The sequence below is a fragment of the Rhinolophus sinicus genome, linkage group LG11, assembly GCF_036562045.2.
Source record: "Rhinolophus sinicus isolate RSC01 linkage group LG11, ASM3656204v1, whole genome shotgun sequence".
In the NCBI taxonomy this organism is placed as follows: Eukaryota; Metazoa; Chordata; class Mammalia; order Chiroptera; family Rhinolophidae; genus Rhinolophus; species Rhinolophus sinicus.
The window spans coordinates 25,758,133-25,779,639 of record NC_133760.1 but is presented as its reverse complement, the minus strand read 5'-3'; the positions used below and the strand labels follow the sequence as shown (position 1 = coordinate 25,779,639).

General features: G+C 44.5%; 1 protein-coding gene across 1 annotated transcript in view; it reads left to right on the top strand.

The window, feature by feature from the left end:
- The window catches only part of VAT1L (vesicle amine transport 1 like), a 141,873-nt gene that overhangs the window by 62,645 nt on the left and 57,721 nt on the right, over positions 1 to 21,507 (top strand). Inside the window, exons 5-7 of the mRNA XM_019710977.2 lie at positions 6,793 to 6,896; positions 9,082 to 9,137; positions 12,820 to 13,014. Coding sequence (XP_019566536.1) covers positions 6,793 to 6,896; positions 9,082 to 9,137; positions 12,820 to 13,014 — 355 coding nt within the window. The remainder of the gene's footprint in view (positions 1 to 6,792; positions 6,897 to 9,081; positions 9,138 to 12,819; positions 13,015 to 21,507) is intronic.

Sequence of the window (21,507 nt, the reverse complement as noted above, 5' to 3'; positions counted from 1 at the left end):
ATCTGAGTTTTCAGGATTGTGTTTACATTTTTAATGTAGAGATTTACACATAATTTAAAGTTGTCCCAATATTTCCACTGGGACGTGAACCGAGAGCTTTCAAGCTAGATATTAGAAGTTCGCTGCCTGGTTCTCAGATGTCTAGAGATTGCAGGCATATTTTAAAGACTTCCTAGATATACCTTTGCCTATTTTCATAACCCGCAGGTAGCTTTTCCTTCTTTTAGCTAGCATCACTCCAGCTGTGGTCTGGACAATGGCAATATGCACCATTATCCCATCGACAATCTTTTCTTCCATCCTCATAATGATATTATTGTAAGCATCCTTCCCTTTATTCATGCACCGACCGCTTACTAAATACTGAACGTCTGTGATGGGCCAGAATGGTGCCAGGGCTGGGCATCCAGCAAAACCACCTTGAGAGTCACTCTCTCCAGGGAGTTTGAGTCCAGGTGAGGAAGAGGGAACAAAAGACATAGTTTTAAAAATCATTGATTTACTCTTTTGCTATGTGATCTGGTGGAAAAATGCAAGGTACTAGGGAACCTACTGCAGATGGGAAATCAGACACATCACCCGTCAAAGAGGGAGATTTGGGCTGAGAATTGAAGGGTGAGAATTTGGCCAAACGAAGAGCATTTCTGACCACTGAGAGCGGTATGTGCTAGCGCCCAGGTGAGAAAGGGTTGGTCAATTCAAGAATCGGAAAGGAGACCGATGCAGCCAGGGGCAGTAGAATGTGGGAAGTATTGAGGGAAGAGGAGGGGCAGCTCTTCTAAGGAGTGACAGTCCGTGACCAGGGGGCTCCTGTTCTCCCCACTTCTCATATACCTGCTCCCTCCCCGTGTCCCCTGTCCTGGACCTGCTACCCTTAGCCCCTGAATCAATGGTTTCTACTGATTGTCAGAAGAGCAGAAGGCAACAGCATCTCAGACCAACCTCACTACCACCTTCTTTCAAACAGGATTTCCAACGATTCTTTGTGTTTCTAAGTAGAGACCCTAGAATCAGGCTAAACATGACTGGGCATCTGCAAATATGTTGATGCCCCCTGTCTCAGGAATTCTAAGCTCAGGAAATAATCAAAAAGAAGAGAAAAGCAACAGGTCCACACAGTCGCCTACTGCAGAGCCAAGTGCTGCTTCTGATTCCCTGTAGGTGCTCAGCATATGCCCACGGGGTGAATTGTAGCATTGTCTGCAATCGTGAAAATGCAGAAGCAGCCTCCATTATCAACAGAAAGGAAACGGTTCAGTAGATTATGCTGCACCCACACGCTTGAGTATTATGCAGCCTCTAAAAAAAGATAACTATGAAGACTGTCACAAAACGGGAAAAAAAGAAAAAAAAAAATCCGTGGTAGCATAGTGAGTGAAAAAAGCAGAATGCCAAATTCCATCCACACTGTGATCCGGCTTTGTATAAATTGTTGGCTCAAAAGGACAGAAAAAGGAAGGAACGGGAGAAAAAAATCCAACCATTAACATGCAATCGGAGTGGAATGTAGAGCCATTTCGCTTTATTTTTTTGATCATGGATATTATTTGTTATGCTATTATGTGTGTGGTAAACTAGAACAAATAATAACAGAATTCCTTGAGATGAAAACTCTTTTATAAACCATTCATTCGGTAAGCTGCTTTTGAACACATTCTCAGCCTTGAGCCAGGCATTGTACAGGGACGAGGGAACAATTATTTATGATACAGACCTGACCTCTACATCACTTTCTCCTTCTTTGGGAGGAGAGAGATGGCTATGCTTAAAACCAAGTGGAAGAGTTAGAAGCCTTGAATTGTGGGCAGCTGACGATAAGAGCCACAAAAATAAAGAGGAGAGAAAAACCAGAGAGAGTGCCAGGGTGGACAGCCCCTGAGGGGGCTGCTTGAAAGATGGGGGTGCTTGAAAAGGGGTGCTTGAAATCATTCGGTAGGCAGAGGAGGAAGTAGGGAGGAGACGCAGGCAAGGAGAATGAGCCCAGGGCAAGGGGGATAGTACCACCCGGCTTTGCTAGTCTCCTGTCACCCTGCTGAGCACTTTGACTAGACCATTTTATGTGGACCTCAGACAACCCTGCAAGTGAACCTTGCTCATTTACAGAAACTGAGACTTAGTGGAAATTAATGAGAGTGCCATCCGCTGGGGAAAAGAAAGAGAAAGTGATGAAACATTCCTAGAGATGGTATCGTTACGTACATGTGGAAGCCACTAATAGTAAACATTTGCTAAGAAGCATACTGTGTGCCAGGCACTGTCCACGCAATGCCTGGAATAGCCTATCCCTCCATCGTGAGCTTGGAGGTGATGGTTAAAGCTATGGCACAGGGGAGTTCTCAGAGGAAAGGGAATTCCGAAAGAGAACTGAGGGGAGCGCCAAGGATCCAATCGGAAACGAAAGTTACAATTCAGCGGAATTAATTTGGCAAAGTGGAAGGGTTTCTCTCCCAGTAACGGCTCTATGAGACCTGCCACCATTCAAGAGAAATTCTTCACTGGTCCAGGTGGGTGGGAAGCAAAGAGGTGGCATTCAGAATAAAGGGGATGGGGACCAAGGGAGGACAGACATGTAAGTCTCAGATCAGCAATTCCAAAATACCTTGCTGCTGCTGAATCTGGCCCAGAGAATTCCTGCACTGGGGCTATTGGTGTTTGTTTAAAATCTACAGAGAGTTATGACAAGAGAAGGCAGACATAGCAAGTGTGGTATTTGGCCCTCAGTGCTCAAATACCACCCTCTCCATGTTTATGGACACCCTCTCCGTGTTTATGTAATTATGATTAGACATGTACAGGCAAGGTGGACACCCCCAGAAACTGGGGACCTTAGAAATGAGGATGACACTGTGTCTCTGAGAAGTTACCTTGCTCTGCTTGTGCTTTTTACAATCATTCCATTGAAAGGAGCTGCTAGCAGGAGCTTGTGAGCTACTAGACGGCAGGAATAAGCCTGAGCCTCCATCTGTGTATTCCCAGTTCAGCACACACAGAGCCTCACAGAAAGGGAACACTTCCTGAATGTTTGTCCAGTGGCTGGAAATTTAGGGCAAGTGCGTAGGACCCTGACCTTGGACATCTCCTATCATCTAGGATGAAAAAAAAAGCAGATTGAAAATTGAAACCTCTAGGCCTGCCTGTATGGAAAAACATGGTCTAACTCTGCATATATGTGTATTTATTTTAAAAGGCAAAGTTTAAGCCCAAATTCTTCAAAGACTAAATTAAGTTGATGGCTCCCCAGAGCTGCTTGCTAAAGCAGTGCTTCCATAATTATACTGGTCTGAACATTTATTATGTCTTAAATTCAGAGCGGTGAAAAAGCCAACGGCATTGCTGTTAAACTAGACCGGCCTTTAAATTCCCGCTGTGCTAGTTATGTAAGCTTGGGCAAGGCATTGCATTTGTGAGCCTTCATTTCTTCACCAAAAAGGTGGAGTTAAAAATACCTGTCTCCTAGGCTGGTCATGAGGATTAATTATGAAATTCCTGATATATAGTAGAATTCAGAAAATGTGTCCTTTGAAGGAAGCGCAGGTAGAGAGAGATGTGGAATACTAGTCTAATACGTTTTCTTCATTTCTTTCATTTATTCATTTACGTATCCATTGAATCATTACTTCATACAATTGATCATTATTTCTTGAGAACCAGTGCTACGTCCAGCAGGTTGAGAAAGGCTGAGGATACAAATGAGCAGCACACATGTGGTTCCTGTGTCATGGGGCTTCTATTTTGGTGGAAGACACAGTCAGTGAATGAATAGAATACTGATGGCCCATGATAGATACTAAAAAGTATCTCTAGACACTAACGCACAAAGGGAGCTAAAATAGATATAATTTGGGGGTGGGAGCTGTCACTTCAGATGGGGTAGTTAGTTACAGTTTCTCTGGGGCGGTCACATGTGAGTGAGGCCTGAAGGCTGAGAAGGAGCCAGCTCTAAGGGGAGCTGAGGAAAGGCTGTTCAGGCAGAGATTATAGCAGGTGCAAAAGCCCTGAGGTAGGGGTTTTAGGAAGAGCCAGAAGGTCAGTAGGCCTTGAACAATTAGTGGGGAGTGAGGGTGGGGAAGTGGGCAGGAGCTTATAGGTCACCCTTTGCTGTGGGCCTGCCCTGCTTTCCTGCAGAACCAGAGTCCAGAGGACAGAGCAACAGGTCTGGGGGCGGGGGGTGGAGTGGGGGTGGCAACAAATACAAGAAGGTGTGTTTGGCGGGTTCTGGGAGAAAATGTGGACCCTCAAGTAGTATATAGATGTGAGGGGCATGAGGCAACAAGTGAGAATTTGGGACTGGGCAGGTCCATTAGGAGTGCCCTGGATGGTGCGCACAGCCTAACATTTGGAACGCTGCTCCGGAGCACAGGTGGGCATTCTACAGGCCAGGAGAGAGGGTTCAGGGAAATGAAGTTTACGGGGAGGCCTTGGTGGCCCAGAAGGGTCCCACTTCCAGGGGAGTGAGCGAACTCGGCAGAAAATGGAGCTGGTAGAAGTGAGGAAGACAGGGCTTAGTTACTCAGCCCAGGATGTAAGGTGGAGACTGGTCACCAGGGGCGAGGCACCAGATTCGCGCCCACCTTCTGCTACAGTGTGTGTGTTTCAACTCCCGCCTGCCTCTCTAGCCTCGTCTTGCAGCAAGCTCCCGGTCACTTTCTCTACTCCAGCCCTCGCAACTGGCTGCTTCCCGGTTTTCCTGCTTCCCAGGCTCCTCCCACCATGGGGCTTTTGCACATGCTGTTCCCTCTGCCTGGAACGCTGTTCCCACCACTCTTTACCTAGCTAACTGCTTCACCCTCTGCTCATCACTTCTCCAGGGACACCTTCTCTGGAAGCCCCGATTAAGCAAACTCTGGATTTAAATGGTCTCATAATACCTCTGTGGCATTCAGTGTTGATTGAATTTTTATTTGTATAATTATTGGTTAATGTCGGCCTAAGGTAAGCTCCAAAAGAGGAGAAACCAAATCTGTTTGGGCTCATCACTATATCCCCCAGTGCCTAGTGCAGTGCCAGTGCTAATATTTAATGAACAAATTATTTACTACTAAAAAAAAGCCGGGTTGGCTCCTGAGTAACTGGCTTAGACCAGTGGTTCTCCAAGTGTGGAGGTGGAATTAGCATCTCCTGAGAACTTGTTAGAAATGTAAATCCTTGGGCCCCACCCCTGACCAACTGAATGAGAAGCTAGAAGGAGAAGGGGAGGACGGGCAAGTTGCAATCTGTGTTTTAACGAACCAATGAACTCTCCAGGAGATTCTGAGGCACACTTAGGTTTGAGATCCCCTGGCCGAATGCCTTAGTTCTGAACTTACAGGTGGTACTTGAAAGGACATACCTGCTCAGATAAAAGCTCTCTTAGGAGGAAACTAAGCTGATCATTTTGGATGCAGCTTTGTAATGGGCTAGATGTTGGACTTGAGCGTTTGGAAGGGCATACTCACATCAAGACTCAGCTGTCATGGGACATGGGGCAGTCGACTTAGTGGCGGAACTCAGGAGATGCACGTGACATTTCCTAGTGAGTGACACTGTGGCCACAGCCATTAATCAGCACTGTAGAACCTGCACTTTGCTGGGGGGTGAGGGTAGGGGTAGAGAAACAAAGCTGTGCGAAGACAAGATAGTCCTGCCAACTCACAAATCTGAGGATACGCCATCCTTTTCTGAGCAGAGCAGCGCCCAGCCACAATTGGGAGCTCTGTGGGCATGAATATCTTCTCTACAACCTTTAGAACCTTCCTGTTCTGTAGTTCCCTCCTGCGTAATATCTTCTAACAATAGAACCCTAGTAGATGGTTGTTAAATGCACGAGTAAGTGATTGAGTGAGTGAGGGAGTGAATCAATGAATGTATAAATAAATGCATGAAGAAAGGATCTTCTTCCTAATAGAGTATGTGGATTCTCTTGAGTCTGGAAGCTTCCATCCCGATAGGAAGATCCTCTCTTTTTAACCCTTTTCCTCTAAGACTATGTTTTAGATTGAACCTGGAGATTAGACAAGTAGAAGTTTGCAAGTTAAATTAACGTGCCTTTGATATCTTCACTGAGGAGGGACGTGGGGAGGGAAGAAAGCCAATCCCTATGAGGCCGGAAGCCCCATGAAGACGCGGAACATGTTTGCTTTTTTCACCACTGTATCTCCAGCACCTTGGACAGAGCTTGCTTGGTGCATAATTCAAGCTCCACAAATGTTTATTGTCGACTGACTGAATTGTGGGGTGACTGTTACCCTGTTTCCCCGAAAATAAGACCTAGCCGGACAATCAGCTCTAATGCGTCTTTTGGAGCAAAAATTAATATAAGACCCAGTCTTATATTTATTATATTATATAAGTCCCAGTCTTATAGTAAAATAAGACTGGGTCTTATGTTATTAGTCGCAACTGATGCTGGCAACGGGCCAAGCATTTCATTTGTCCCCTCACTTCATTTTTAGCACAAAGAAACATGTTAGTTCCACTTTACAAAAGACAAAGCTAAGGCTTAGAGAAGCTGAGTGAGGCAGCTAGATACAAACTGAGACTGTCTGACTGTGACATCCATGCTTGTTCTCCTAGCTCAGGCCGGTTCCCGATATCAGTCACCAGCCAGATTCTTAGCTGCCTCCAGCTTTGTGAAATTCTTATAGTTGGACCCAGCAGGATAAATCCACCTCCCAGGCCTCTGCCCAATTCACTGCTACTCCGAGAGCTACTTCCTGATTCTGGGAGTAAACAATATGGCACAGCAAGGGAAAGGGGCCGACCGTTTGGTCTTTGACAGCTTATAGTATTGTTTTTTGTCTTCTCACCATGCAGAATCTCTGCTGAAGGAGTGGACATTGTTTTGGATTGCCTCTGTGGGGACAACACGGGGAAAGGCCTCAGCCTTCTCAAACCCCTGGGAACCTACATTTTATATGGTGAGTGCTAAATTGTAGCGGAGACGTGGTCACTGCACATGTGTTTACAGACAAAGGCTCTGAAAAATGAAGCATGTTGCTATGTTAGGGGAATGAGATTAGGGTGTTTAATTTTTGGATGTTTCCCATAATATTGCTACTGCCATTACTTGTTTTCAATGATAAAAGTAACATATGCACCTACTGCCGTGTTATTCCCATGAGTACTTCTCATTCCAAAAGGGATAAAGCCAAAGTGTAGTTACTGGGATGGGACTGGACCCATGGAAAGTGGCACAGGTGGGACATACTAATGGCTTCAAAGGAACGTCAAAAATGAAGGAATGAAGGACCCACAGTAGGATGGAGAGGCGTGGCTAAGACATGGGGCGTTTAAGGGAGGTTTTTCAGTATTGGAGGTGAAATTACAAAGTACAGACTCTCCTACCTCTAAACTACTCCTGTGTGTCCCAATCAAGACCAAAGCCCTGGATGGACTGAGCACAGATCTGCTTCTGAGTCTGGGGTTTGGGGGGATTTAGGAAAGACATCTGGGAGTCGGTTTTCTCTAGCAGAACGAGACCCCAGAGCCTCCCCTCCCTCCTCTTCTTTTGAGACATGCAAACTAATTTAAACGCTAGTTGTCATGAAGTCAAAAAAGCATATCTGAAGCCAGATGTCACAGTCCAAAGCAGAATGACAGTGGGATTCTCCAACATTTGAGATTTTTGGCACCTCTTTGCTCTGTAGGTATGATAGAAAATTGAGCCTTGGGGCTCTGTGTAACTCAGAAAAAAAGACAACACCTAATTTTCCTGCTATTAGTTGAGAAGATTATAAAAGAGACACTTGAGAGGTGTAAATATTCAAGCATCTTTTTGTTGTCATTAAATCTTATGAAAGAAAGAGGGGAAATAAGCTTACCACTGCTGGAGCATTTCGGTATTTTCAATAGTGGTCACGTATTTGAAAGTCCTTAACAGTAGAGGCATAATTTTTTTATTTTATTATTTCATTTATTTAATTTTATTATATTCCGAAGAAAAAAGAAGCTCTGAGCATCATCAGTGCATAATGTAAGGATACTGGCTATGACTAACACACAAGTCAAATGCAGATGGACAATTTATTCATCCTTACTTATTTACTGATTATAATTTTGCCCAAGTTTCATTTCATTTTGGTGGAATACAACGTGATCATATTCAAGTATCTAATTCATTATATTGATTACTTGATTACTAAGTAGTCTAAGCCTAGTACTACGATGCTTGGTGGTAGTCACTGCATAAAATTAGAAGCAGTGATTAACTGACTGCCTACTAGTTTACTCGGGCCAAACTATCAAGTTTAAAATATATACTGTTTTTTCATTAAATAGCAGTTCTCTGAGAAGGACTTACACCGAATTCTTTGGGGACAAGGAAGGAAAGTCCTTGAAAAAACCCCAATATGGTAACTGAACTGTGAAGAGCCCTCTCACTCAGCCCCTCCAGGAACTCCCCAGAGGGGTCTTTTCTCTTTATAAGAGCATCTTAGGGAATCTTTCCCAACTTCATTTCCCACCTTCCTTCTGAATAGTGCATGTTCCAATTAACAAAGCTCAATTTCTCACACCATTTGCTTCAAGTAATTTTTACCTTTCTGCTCAGACTTCTTTGGAGCTAACACATTGTTCACATGATTTCTGTGGCTTCTGAACGTGTTTCATCCTCTTCTGCTCCTCTGTACCCCGTTTTTTCCATCTATCTAAATTCTAGCTCAGCCCAACCTCTCCCCACCACTTACATGCCCAACCTAGGTCAGAACCCCAAACCTCTCACTTGCAAAGGGATCAAATTCAAACCATAAAGAAAGCTTACATAAGAGTTCATTTCTCAGTCTCGAAGAACAGAACCAACAAGACATTTCAGCAACTCATCATTTTATTAGAATGTTGGCTTAGATCACATTTTACCACATGCCTAAGTTTCCGAAGTAATGAAATAGTCACCTTGAGAAATGTTACTTCCTCATTGATTCAGTGATATTTAGTTAAAATTAAGTCAACTTGACACCACCCACCTCCTCCATTATCATCATTTTTTTTCCAGGCTGACTCAAACTCTTGATAGTCTTGGACCAAACAACTGCCATTCCTCCATGCGTAACAAGAGATGTTGATTTTCATTAGCAGCAGTTTGATTTGGGAATCTTCTGTTTTCAGGTTCATCCAACATGGTGACTGGAGAGACCAAGAGCTTCTTTAGCTTTGCAAAATCAGTAAGTATCCATGCACATCTCACATACTACGGCGATGTAGTGATTTGCATGTTGTGAGCTCTTCCATCTTAAGGACATTGACCTACTAACCGAAACCTTGTTTGTCCTTCCTCGTCCGTGAAGCCTGCATTCCCATTATGCTCACTACACACGGGCAGGACCATGACTGGGGCTACTTTTGTCTAAATGAGGCAGACATATGGGAACGTCAGTGAAACTCCAGAAAGCTTTACAGTATTTTGATTTCAATTAAGATTGCTTACGTGTTTTTAATCATGGCCAAAAAGGAACTTAGCATTAGTGTATTTTATTTGCTCCGTGGAGAGACCGACCTTTGAGTTTGGCCACTTTCTGGCCAGGTTTCTGCAGGTACCTGAGATTTGTCTATCTCCCCCTCCTACTGAGTTAGAGATACAAATGGGATCCTACAATTTGAGCGAGCTCCTGGGGTGACTTTTAGACATGGGCAAGTTTGTGGACCACTGTCTTAGGTAATCATGTTCTAAATACAGTGGTTACTTTGCCTGCCATGGAAAAGCCACATGCCTGGGCATTCACCCCATTATGGACCTAATGGGATCTCCATTCCCACCTAGAGCTACACTTGCTAGAATTAAACTAATCTGGGCTTGAACTTCAATTTTACCCTCTTCCCTCTGACCACAGAGGGTTGCTGCTTCTCAGAAGAGCTTGTCTTCTCTCCTCCCAGCCTCCTAAACAGCCACTGCAACATGGATGATTCACTCACTTCCTTTGCAAGCATCTTAGGATCACCTAGTGTTTGTGGCTTTGTGCCAGGCACCAGATATCACAGTGAATGAGACAGGTGCATCATAAGCCCTTTTGATTCTTACATCCTAATGAGGGAGACAACTGAAATAAGTAACACATATTAATAACATGATTGTAAATGGTCCTAAAGGCTCTGAAGGAAATAAAAACAGGTGGTTAAATAAAAAAGGGCAGGGTAGAGTAGATGCATTTTGAATAGGGTGGTCAGGGAAAGCCGTGGTAAGAGGTTTAGAATTCATTCTAAGTGTGGCTAGGGGGTATTCGCATGCCTCCTAAGTGCCAACATTGGCTGCCAAAGGCGTCATTCCCCCAAACATTCCCTGATTCTGGAATGATTAGTACTTCCTGCCCCATGAGGTGAGAATCAAAGGACCTCTGTTTGCACTTGAACTTTGAAGTTCTGGTCAAGGATCATCTCAACTACAGAATAAACAGGGAGCAAGAATGGAGTCTAATGAAGGACGCTGTCTGGAGCATGTCCCCTGAAGATAGGCTTTGTGTCACTCACAGCTGCTTTGTTGCCGTGGCTGTAATTACCATGATGCTGACAGCCTGCCATGGGTCACCAAATTGGTCCCAAATTACATACACTTGCAAAAAGTGTTCTTCCTTTCTTTCTTAAATGCACAATCACAACACACAGTGTTAATGAAATAATTTCAGGGTGTCCAGGTTGGATGAAGGCACTCACAAAAACACAGTCAGGATGGAGGTTGCGATTTTCCTGCCCCAAAACAGGGGTGCTGATCATGAGAATGCTTTCTAGTTGGAGGTCAAGAAGGAAGACAGTTCCCTTTCAGAGGCCTGTCCAATTCTGGTTGGTGAGTTAGAAGCAAATTGAAGAAAGGGCATGCCAAGGAATGGAATGATGGCTTTGTTCTGGAAGTTTCCAGAAAGGAATTTTATTCCATATATGCAAGAAAGGCTTAGGAATAAAAGGCATGTTTGGAATCATACAGGAACTTCTCGCGCAGCCATCTTAATTCTGTTCCACCTTAAAACTCCTGCAGAGCTTCTGCACACTCTTTGTCAAACATGCTGTTTGCTTTCAGACCCACACGATGAGGACAGTAACAGGCCATACAAAGCAGTTTGACTCCAAATTCACAATTTCACTAAATCAAAACCATCCCTTCTAACTTAATATGATAATAAACATAGTTTATATGTGTAGCCCGCCCAGTACATGTCAGACACGGAGCTAAGCACTTTGTGTGTATTAACACATTTACTCCTTACAATGGCCCCATGAGGCACAGTTGGGAAACTGCATACAGAAAGGTTAAGTGACTTGCCTAAAGTTGCACAGCTAGGAAGTGGCAGAGCTGGGATTCAAAACCAGGCATGTGGCTCTAGCACTCACTGAACCACAGCTGTGTAGCTGTTGTACATTCGGCCAGCCTTAAATTTCACGAACATTTGTTGAGGGATGGCAGATACATTTTCAATCAAGGTATTAATCATTTCTCTACCTTTGCTGTTGTGGCAAGGAGCCCATGGCCAAATTACATGGCATTCCTGGAACCAACCCTCAGGCCCTTGGGGAATGGACCCTGGGAAAGAATTTTGGGCACAAGCTGGACGCTTGTTTTGGACCTGTCTTTCTCACGCTTATTTTCCTAACAATATGATTTTCTCATTTAAAAAAAAATTCAAGATCTTTCCTCTTTTGAACCTCTTCAATCCTGGAAGGAGGCAGGATGTAAATAAACAGAGAAATAACACACATATTATCAATGTTCATAAGTGCCCGGCCCCATTCCTTTTTGCCTCCTATATTAAACCGGTATTAACCATTTCACCTCTCAGAACCCTCCAGAAACTGGAACTTGGACTCTCTACATTCTACCCAGCACCAAAAGAAATACAATTAAATCAGCACGAAGTAGTTGGATAACCATTTCTGTAGTTTGTTAATGGATTATTTACTTATTTTCATGTCTGATGTGGGGAGAAGGGAGACTGAAAAAGGGGCAGCCATAGTTGTCCGTTGTGTGTATTCCCTGGAGGGCTCTAGTCCAGGGTTTCTCAACTCGTGCTATGGACCTTTTGGGCTGGATAGTTCTTTGTTGGGAGGGGCTGTCTTTGCACTGTAGAATGTTTAGCAGCACCCCTGGCTTCTACACACTGGAGACCAGTAGATCCCCCTCACAATAAAAATACACCCAAACATTACCAAATGTCCCCCGGGGGGTAACACTGCCCCCAGTTGAGAACCACTGACTTAGTGCCATCCCTATGGCTTCATTACTCCATCGTGCTCTTCCCTTTTCCTGTATTACATTTCTTTACTCCTCTTTAGCTGATGCATTCCTACCCCCCCTCCAGCCTTGTCATTGTTCCTCACTAGGAAAGCTGCTCCTACAGTTAGAGTTGTCACCACACTGTAGCCCCACCACGGTGTGTAATTCTCTGCCACCCTGCTGCCTTCACCCACCCCATCACCACCACCACCATTCACTAAGGCAAGTGCTTTACACTAAGTTCTCCCAGGGTACGTCGGAGACAGTATCCTGCCACTGTATGTAGCTGAGAATAGTGAAGCACAGAGAGAACCAGGGAGCAAGTTGTAGAGCCAGGCTTCTACTCCAGATCCGATGATGCTAACCATATGCCTCAGGGTTCCAGCTCCATGTGGTCTCGGGGTTGTTTTGCAAAGGGCTCTTTCTCCCAGCTAGATCCTGAGCTCTCCTCAGAGGCATCACTGTCTGTCACATCCTGTGCACTTGCAGCAGTGCCTCGCCAAACAGACGCTCTAAAAAGTACACCAACGAGAGCTACCTCTTGGCCTGCTAGAATCTGGCCAACTGCAGCCCTATTCTCTCCCCGCAAGGCTGAGAATGTGGCCTGGCATTGCGTCCTTGTAACCTGGCCCCCTCTCTCCTTCCAGTGGTGGCAGGTTGAGAAAGTGAACCCCATCAAGCTGTATGAAGAGAACAAAGTCATCGCGGGGTTTTCCCTTTTAAATCTGCTCTTCAAACAGGGCCGCGCTGGCCTCATTCGAGGAGTGGTGGACAAACTCATAGGGCTCTACAACCAGAAGAAGATCAAGCCCGTTGTGGATTCCCTGTGGGCCCTGGAGGAGGTAAGAATGGTGATTTTCCCCCAGCGAATAATCTCTTCTTTTTAGTCCAGTCAGGTTTGGGCAGCCAGATACAATCTTTTACTAAATGATTTTTCTCCAGGTTTGTTTTAAAGGAGGGTCCTAAAAGTCATTGTCCCATAGTATAGTGCTTTGGGTGCAAGAACTACTTTGAGTTCCCTGGTGGTTCTTAAACCACCTGCCTCACCGTACCTTTTGTACCATGAACCCTTCCCAAGTAGGTCGACAAATTTTAATGGATGTATATGATTCACCTTGGTTACAACACAGCACGGCTATTGTTCCAGCGTCATTTATATTGTCACATTGTGGTCAGAGGTCAAGATCAGGGAAGACAAGGGCTCAGAGCTGAAATAATTTGTGTGCTGAGCCCCGATATTTGGGGTCCCTGCAAGATGTTGTTAGCTGCCACGGAGAGCATTGTATTTATTGATGAATTGTTGCATCTACTGTGGGACTGTTTTCATTAATGTTATTAGTGTCAGAAGTTCTAGTATATGAAACCATTCCTTGATTATGAAAAAATTAACAACTCCTAATGTAACTCTGAAGGATACTGAATCATGAACTGGTTATTTTCATTCAGGTGGGATGTGCTAGGAGGAGACAGGGTTTAGAATATCCTTCAGACAAAGGAAGTTCTGGAAACCAGTCATGGTAGCTGCCTGTGAGGAGAAAATAATGAGATATGGCCTAAGTTTCAGGAGGCATTTCACTAAGAAACCTCCCTAAGCGAGGATTTTATAATCTTGGCTTCAGAGAGCCGTGAAACCCGTGAGGAATATTTTAAAATATGTGGGAATGTGTCATTTTTTTCTGTTTGGTTTTATAGTTTGCATGAGCGAGTACTTATAATACAAGTACTTTTGGAAGTCACGACGCCTGTGAAAAATCTAACAAATATGAAGTTCTGTGGTACAGACCGTGGGTGCTCTCCTGGCAAGAAAGCCGGTGCTACCGTGTTTCCCTGAAAATAAGACCAGGTCTTATATTGCTTTTGACTCCAAAAGACATATTAGGGCTTTTGTTCAGGGGATGTCATCCTGAAAAAACATGCTAGAGCTTATTTTCCGGTTAGGTCTTATTTTCCGGGAAACACAGTATTTGCCTAATGGACTAGGTTGGCCTAAATCCTATGGCTTCCCTAAGTACAGAAATCCTCCTTTAAAAAGCTTTCTGGGGGTCACTGTGTAATCACATGGACTGGTCCTGGATCCACGGACCAGGGGTGTACCTGTACATGTCTCTCTGATACAACAGTATCATGAGTGGTCTTGAAAAACCCAACCACCAAAACCCTTGTTTCTTATGATAAAAGAAACAAATGCTTATTGTTGGAAACTCCTAAATTCACCAAAAGCAGGAGAAAATGAACTGTAAGTCCATATTCCAGAGATGGATAACAGTGTTAACATTTTGGTTTGCTTCCTTCCAGTCTTTTATCTATTGCATATGCTCACTGTGATTCAATTTTTTCGCTAAATCAAATCATATAATCATTCATGTCTTCTGCTGTGTAATTTCCAAGATGGTTAGCCTATCACTACATTTTTTTTTTAAAGTGGTTTTAATTTAAAGAGTCAGACATCTGTATGATATTCACTACGGCAGGGGTGTCCAAATTGCGACCCGCAATCCATTGTTAATTGACCCGCAGCAAATTCCAAAAATATATTTAGTTTACTTAAATAAACCAGGTGAGGCAATACGTACTTCACCTCGAGTGAGTGGCCCGGCTGTTTGTGTATTTTATTGCATATGGCCCTTGGTAAAAAAACGTTGAAAAAAGTTTGGATACCCCTGCACTATGGTAACTCAGTGCCATAGAGTAGAGCTAAACAACACGGTTATTGGGTTCTCAGTGGCCAGGAAGGAGAGAAAACTGGGAATAGTCAAGACCAGGGACAAGAGATGAACTTGACCGTGGGGTGAAGAAAGGGCTTAAACTCAGTGCCCAAAAGAGACCCAACAAATCTGACAGCTTTTAAACAAAGGCAGAAACCCAAGAGCAATCCGGTTGCCCCAGTGGTTCCTTGTTCGTACTTGAGATCAGTCTCTGGTCACAATGGTAACTGATCACTAAACATGCATTCAATAACTACCACACGCCCAGCACTGTGCACGTCGAGGCTGGGGATACAGTGGTGACCAGATGGCCAAGATCCATGGGTTTCATGGAGCTGAGATCCAGAGAGGGGGGAGGGACAGAAAATACTGAAGGGAGCATAAATAAGCAAGGTATTCACAAACTATAATAAGTTCTTGGAAGGAGTTAAATTAGGGTGTATATTGGTAAGTAAATGGGAGCGGGGAGACAGTGTCCATAGAGTAGTGTTTTTCAACCTCTTTTTCATTATTACCCCCTCTAAGGAGCCTTTTTAGACCTTTTTTTCCCCTAATGAACCCCCCTTCCTATGAAATTTTAACACCCTAGGTATACCATCTATCTATCCATATTTGTCTATCTACCTACCTGTCATCTATTTATCTATCTGTTTATGTCCTGTATATATAGCTGCTTTATACATTAAAAGAGTTAAGATTTTTTTCATCCTCCAAGAACCAATTTTACCCCTCTGGAGTTAGGACCACTCCCATTGAGAATGCATGCTGACTACATCAGCAGGGGCCAGATGGAAATGTGACTTTTACTTTAAGTCCCATGGGAAGGTGCTAAAAGGTCAGGATCAGCAGGTGCCACTTTGTGTCCCCAAGGATACTGTCCACAAGGGAAGAAGCAGAAATTGGTAGGCAGGGTCCCTGGCTCCAGCTGCAGAAGTCTGATATCCAAGATCTTTGTCCGCCTAAGAAATGGGAAGGGGATACCAAACTAAGCTCAGCTCTCATCAGAGAGGGTCTGACGAGGCCCTCTGACACATGTAAGGCAGCTGCAGAAAGAGGAGCTCCACGCATGCTCGAGCTGTCAGGATGGGCTCAAGAACTGAGTAGACCGAGGAACGGCAGAGCAAAGGTTCTCAGGACCCACACGGATTAGAGAGAGAACGCTAAGCCTGGCAGCCATGGCTGACTGAGTAACGGATCATATGCAAGCAAGTCTGGGGACTTTATTCCAAATGCGTCCCAGATTCACTCACTTCCTTTCATCTTCATTCATGTCACAGGAGCCTAAGCTGGACTCCTTCCTGTAAGGAGCCCTTGACCAGCCCCTCACTTCCATCTTACCCTTCTACAGGGCATTCTCTACCCAGCTGCCTGGGTTGACTTATCACTACCTAACCCAGATCATGTCCACCCTCCTTAAAATCCTCCACGACTTGCCATGGCACCGGCAATCCAGTCCGAATTCCTTTCCCAAGCCTGAACAGCCCTGTGCAGTCGTAACTGCTGCCCCTCTCATCAACCTCATATTGCCTACCTTGCCTCCTGCATCCAAGATGTACGGGCATGTACGTCTGCGGTCCTTGAACCCACCGAGCCTTTCCTGTCTTGGACTTTGGAACCTGTTGCTTCCTCTATTTGAAACATTCCTCCTCCAGATTTTCAGAGCTGCTTCCTTCTCATCATGATGTCTCAGCTTCAATGTGACCTATGTAGAGAGGACTTCCCAAACCCTACTACTCCCGAAAGTAGCATCCTGCATAGCCACCCTGCCCGGGTCATCGTGTCTCCCTTGACCTTGTTTGAGATCCCCCGTTGTATTTATCACTGGTTGGGATCACCTTGTTCATTCATTTGTCGACTTGTTTAGACTCTTGTATCCCTTCCACGAGAATGTAAACCCTAGATGAGGAAAGCCCTGACTATGCTGTTGAAGACCCCAGTGCCTGGAATGCGGTAGATAACCAATAAATTTGCATCACGTCAGTGAGTTAATGAATCCACCAAGACACAGAAACAGAGCTACTTGGATCTTTTCTATGTTTAGCAATAAACATTTCTGAATGAATAAATAAATGAATGAACAAGCTATACGATAATATTATCACTGTAAGATGACTTGGGCACAACTGACATTTTGGCTGAAAGCTTCTTTGTAGGGAGGCTGCCCTGTGTATGGTAGCACGTGTAGCAGCACCTCTGGCCTCTACCCATTAGATGCCAGTAGCACCCCCACCGCCAGCTGTGGCAATAAAAAACATCTCCAGATATTGTCAAACGTCCCCTGGGTGGGACAAAGAGGGGCAAAATCCCCCCGAGTTGAGGACCACTGCCTTAAAAGAAGCCATGTTAGTTAAGATAGACACCAGGACAACAAAGGAATTATAGGTTTCCATAGCAGCCTAGTCATCCACGGATGGGAGACAGACAGCTGCCGCCTGTGTGCCAACAAAAGCATCCACAGCCACTCATCAGCAACACCCACCAACTTTCTGAAGGTTCTTTTCTGCAATATTTACAGACATCTGTTTAGAGCTCCAGTTGGGCCAAATGCAGCTATTTGTCAAACCCACACAGCTCTTCTGGGCTTGAAGAGAGTAGAGCGTGCTTATTATTTGCAAACCTCAGAAGGAAGACTATAATGCTTTTTTCCCCCTCCCCCTTGGTAAATGATCTCACAAAATTGCTTTTCAGGCCAGCTCTAGAACTTCATCTGTGGAATACAAGGTCCATAGGGATTAAGATAAATGTTTCTTGGGCTCTCTGAGCCCCCAACTAGATTTAATCATATCAGAGATGACTAGGGCTCCTTTTTAGCCATCTGTCTTTGACTTTATTGTAAATTTAATACACAAAGCAGAGTGGATACGCTGCAGCCTCAGGCTTGCCTCCGGATATTAAACGTGCAGCTGTACATGAAGTTGGAAAAAAGTTAATCTCTCCAAACAGAAAGGGATGAAAAATATCTACATTTGTCAACCAAGCAGCAGTGATATTATTGAGCACCTACTATGTGCTAGTCCTATTTTAGGATGGCAAGCCTACAGAAGGGATAGACCACATGTTCCCCGATGCTTGAGTTTATGATGTAGTTTCTGAGTCAACTCTAAGACCTAGGAAACAATGAGAGAATAATTTATGGCTCAATTGTGGGGTGTTGGTTTCCAGGGCAACTGGATTTGAAAACAGGGAAGAATGCTGTGAAGGAAGAATGAATGTGCAGAGATGTTTTCAAGAATGAGGTGGGGCTTGGTTGAGAACGGAAGGAGGTAATTCTTTAGGGGACGCTGAGGTTAAAAAACAAGGTATTAGAAGCAAGACGGACGGTGTGAACAAAATCACAGAAGTAGGAGTGAGTTTGGGGTAGGTGGAGTTGAGAAGTGTAAGCTAAACCAAGCAGGGCTTGCTGACTGAGGAGGAGAGAATATAAGATTGGTTTGGTCAGTAGAGTCAAATCTTGGAGGCCTCTGCTGCCAGGCAGAGGAGCTGGAGTCAACATGCTGAGGGAGGGGATGCCTTTTTAGAGAGAGTGTAGCCTTCCAGTTCCCGAAAGCCCATCCTGGTCCCAAGTATGACACTAGAAAGATACACACCTGGATTATATATAGCAGTGACCCCTGCTTAAAACTTTACTTTCCCAGTTTCCATTTAATAGCACATAGAGGGCTCTATTATAAGCTGAATCATGTCCCCCTCAAATTCACATGTTAAAGCCCTAACCTCTAGCATCTCCAACTATGAATATATTTGGAGATAGGGCCTTTAAAGAGGTAATTAAGTTAAAATGTGGCCTTGGGGTAGGTCCTAATCCAATTTGACTGGTGTCCTTATAAAAGGAAGAGATTAGGACACACACAGAGAAAGCAGGGATGTATGCAAGAGGAAAGACCATGTGAGGAGGCAGCAGCCATTTGCAAGCCCAGGAGCGAGGCCACAGAATGAAACCAACCCTGCCGACACCTTGATCTTGAATGTCTAGCCACCAGAACTGTGAGAAAATACATTTCTGTTGTTTAAGCCACCCAGTCTGTGGTATTTTGTTACAGCAGCCCTAACAAACTGATACGGGGCTGCACGGAGATCTTGGCAATTTTAAAATTTTCTGTTAAAGGCATTGTTTGTAGTATTGTACAACACTATTTACATAAATGTCTCTGACAACACTTTCTAATATGGTACCGCGTGCCAGCCACACATGGCTATTTCAATTTAAATTAAGATGAAATCAAACTAAAAATTCAGTTCCTTAGTGTTCCTGGCCACATTTCAAGCAGTCAATAGCCACGTGTGGTGGTTGGTGGCTACTATATTGGACTGTGTAGAGATGGGAGAACGTTCCCATCATTGTAGATATTCCATTGGATCTGGTCTATGAGAAGATGTCATCCTTCTGCTTGAAGGTAGGAAAAAATTTGCCCCCCAGTAATCTGGCATGATTACCTTTTAGTAAATTTTGTTAATTATGCCCTTTCTTGTATATCTCTCTTTGCCTTGGCTGCCAGGAAGTTCACTGCCCAAATGCAGTCACTTATTTAAGTGTCTCTCATCCCCCATTATGGGTTCACTGCATTTTTGCCTTCAAGTTAGTAACTGTGGTTTAATTATATGTGTCTTTCATTCTATGCCATCACAAAACCTCTACAGAGATAGGTCTGTCTCAAAGAATAAATGAAGGAAAAATAACGTGGGCGTGAAAGGGACCCTAACTTGTCCTGGAGCAAGAGGGTGACTTGATAAAAGGAAGATTAATGTTGAACCAGCAACAAGGAGGGTGGAATGACCCGCTATACATGGCTGGATGTGGGCGTGATTGTCAGTTTTAAAGAAGCTACAGGCTTCAACTCCAACACTATTCTGGGACGTTAAGAGAGGATGAAACCAAGCATCTAAAACAGATGCCCAAACCCAAACTCAGAGGCAAAGACTCAAGGAGAAAGCATGGAAAATCCCACGTAATTATGGCAGGTGGCACTGGCTGGCATGAACCTTCTTTAAAGATTTAGAGGCTCCTTCTGAGGCACAGTTGGAGGTGGGGAGTGTTTTAAAGACAACACCCAAAAGCTGGCGATGTGTGTGGTATCATGTGCACATTAGTTTGGGGAATGGACGGGGGCGGGTAGCTAGTCTGGGCAGGAGTCCATTGCAGTTTTTTTACTTGAGTAGGTGAGCCCCCGACTAAAGTGGAGGTGATAGAATGGGAGTGAATGAGCGAATCCCAGTCATTGGACAGGATGGAAATGAGAAATAAAGGACAAAGGAGAAGCAAGAGTCAGAGATGACCAATGGTCTGGGAGATCTGGATGGGGGTGCCAGCTATGCTGCTTAGCAGTGATAGAAGCTGCCGTGAAAAATTGGTGAGCTGAGATGTGAGTTTGATATAAGGTTATAATAGAACGTGCAGGTGGAGATGTTCACAGGTAATTCAAACCCACAGTCACATGGAGGTGACAGAAGAGGGCTGGAGAGTTACTACTGCTGCTGACATTTCTGGAGGATTTGCTATGTGCTAGTCATTGCTCTGTGTTTTCTGTGTATTAACTCATTTACACACTCCAACAACCATAAGACTCAGCTACTATTATCCTCATCTTACAGGTCACAATATTGAGGCTTTGGGTCGCTGAGTCCAGAGGACTCAAATTCAATTATATGCAGGAACTCCCTTGCCCAGATCTCTGCTTCTAATTGAATTGAATGGGAATTTGAACCCCAGGGAAAGTTAATGCATAGAAGTTGAAAAAAATGACCATGAATAAACTCACTGAACAAAAGAATAAGCAAAATAATTATATTAGCAAATGCTTAGCCTAGCATGTGCCGAGTACTTTTCCAAGCACTTTTCATTAATTAACTCATTTAATCTCCACAATAACCCTGAGTGGTGGGTACTGTTACTACCGCTGTGATACAAATAAGGACGTGGACTTAGACAGAGAAAGTTACCCCAGGTTACCCAGCTGGCACATGGCAAAGCTGGCATTCAGACCAAGACAGCCTAGCTCTCCAGTCCATGTCACGGGTGTTAACTTCTTTATTGCAGGGGGGACGGGTTTAAAGCCAGAATCCTAGCATTATCCACCCTTTTCCACACAACAGACAGGCACCACCATCTGACGGGTCTCTGTCTGCTGCTGCTGACAAGTCAGGAATCACGTAGAGGAACAGCCTTTCGCTTCGGCCGGGGGGTCACTGTTGACCTTTCAGAACGTCCCTTCAGTAGAATGATGAGGCCATGAGTCGCATGCAGAAGGTCAGGGCGGGGACTGCGTGGGTAGGAGAGGCTGGCAGCCAGCATAAGCCTCCCATTTGGTGCTGAGCAAAACAAAGGCCTGAAAGACAGGCCGGGGAGTAAGGTCTGGGGCAGGACTATTTAGCAAGTACATTTGTGGTGGCCTAGGGCTGAGGGGTCTGGGGGGAAAATGGAAGGGACTGCTAATGGGCAGGCGTTTCTTTTTGGTAAAATGTTCTAAAATTAGTCGTGGCAGTCTGCCCAGCTCTGTGAATACAGTAAAAATCACTGCATTGTGCACTTTAAATGAGTGAATTGTATGGAGTGCAGTTATATCTCAATAAACCTGTGGTATACAGGAAGAGAGGAGGGGAGAGAGGTGCTGTTTATAGCTGGGATAAGGAACT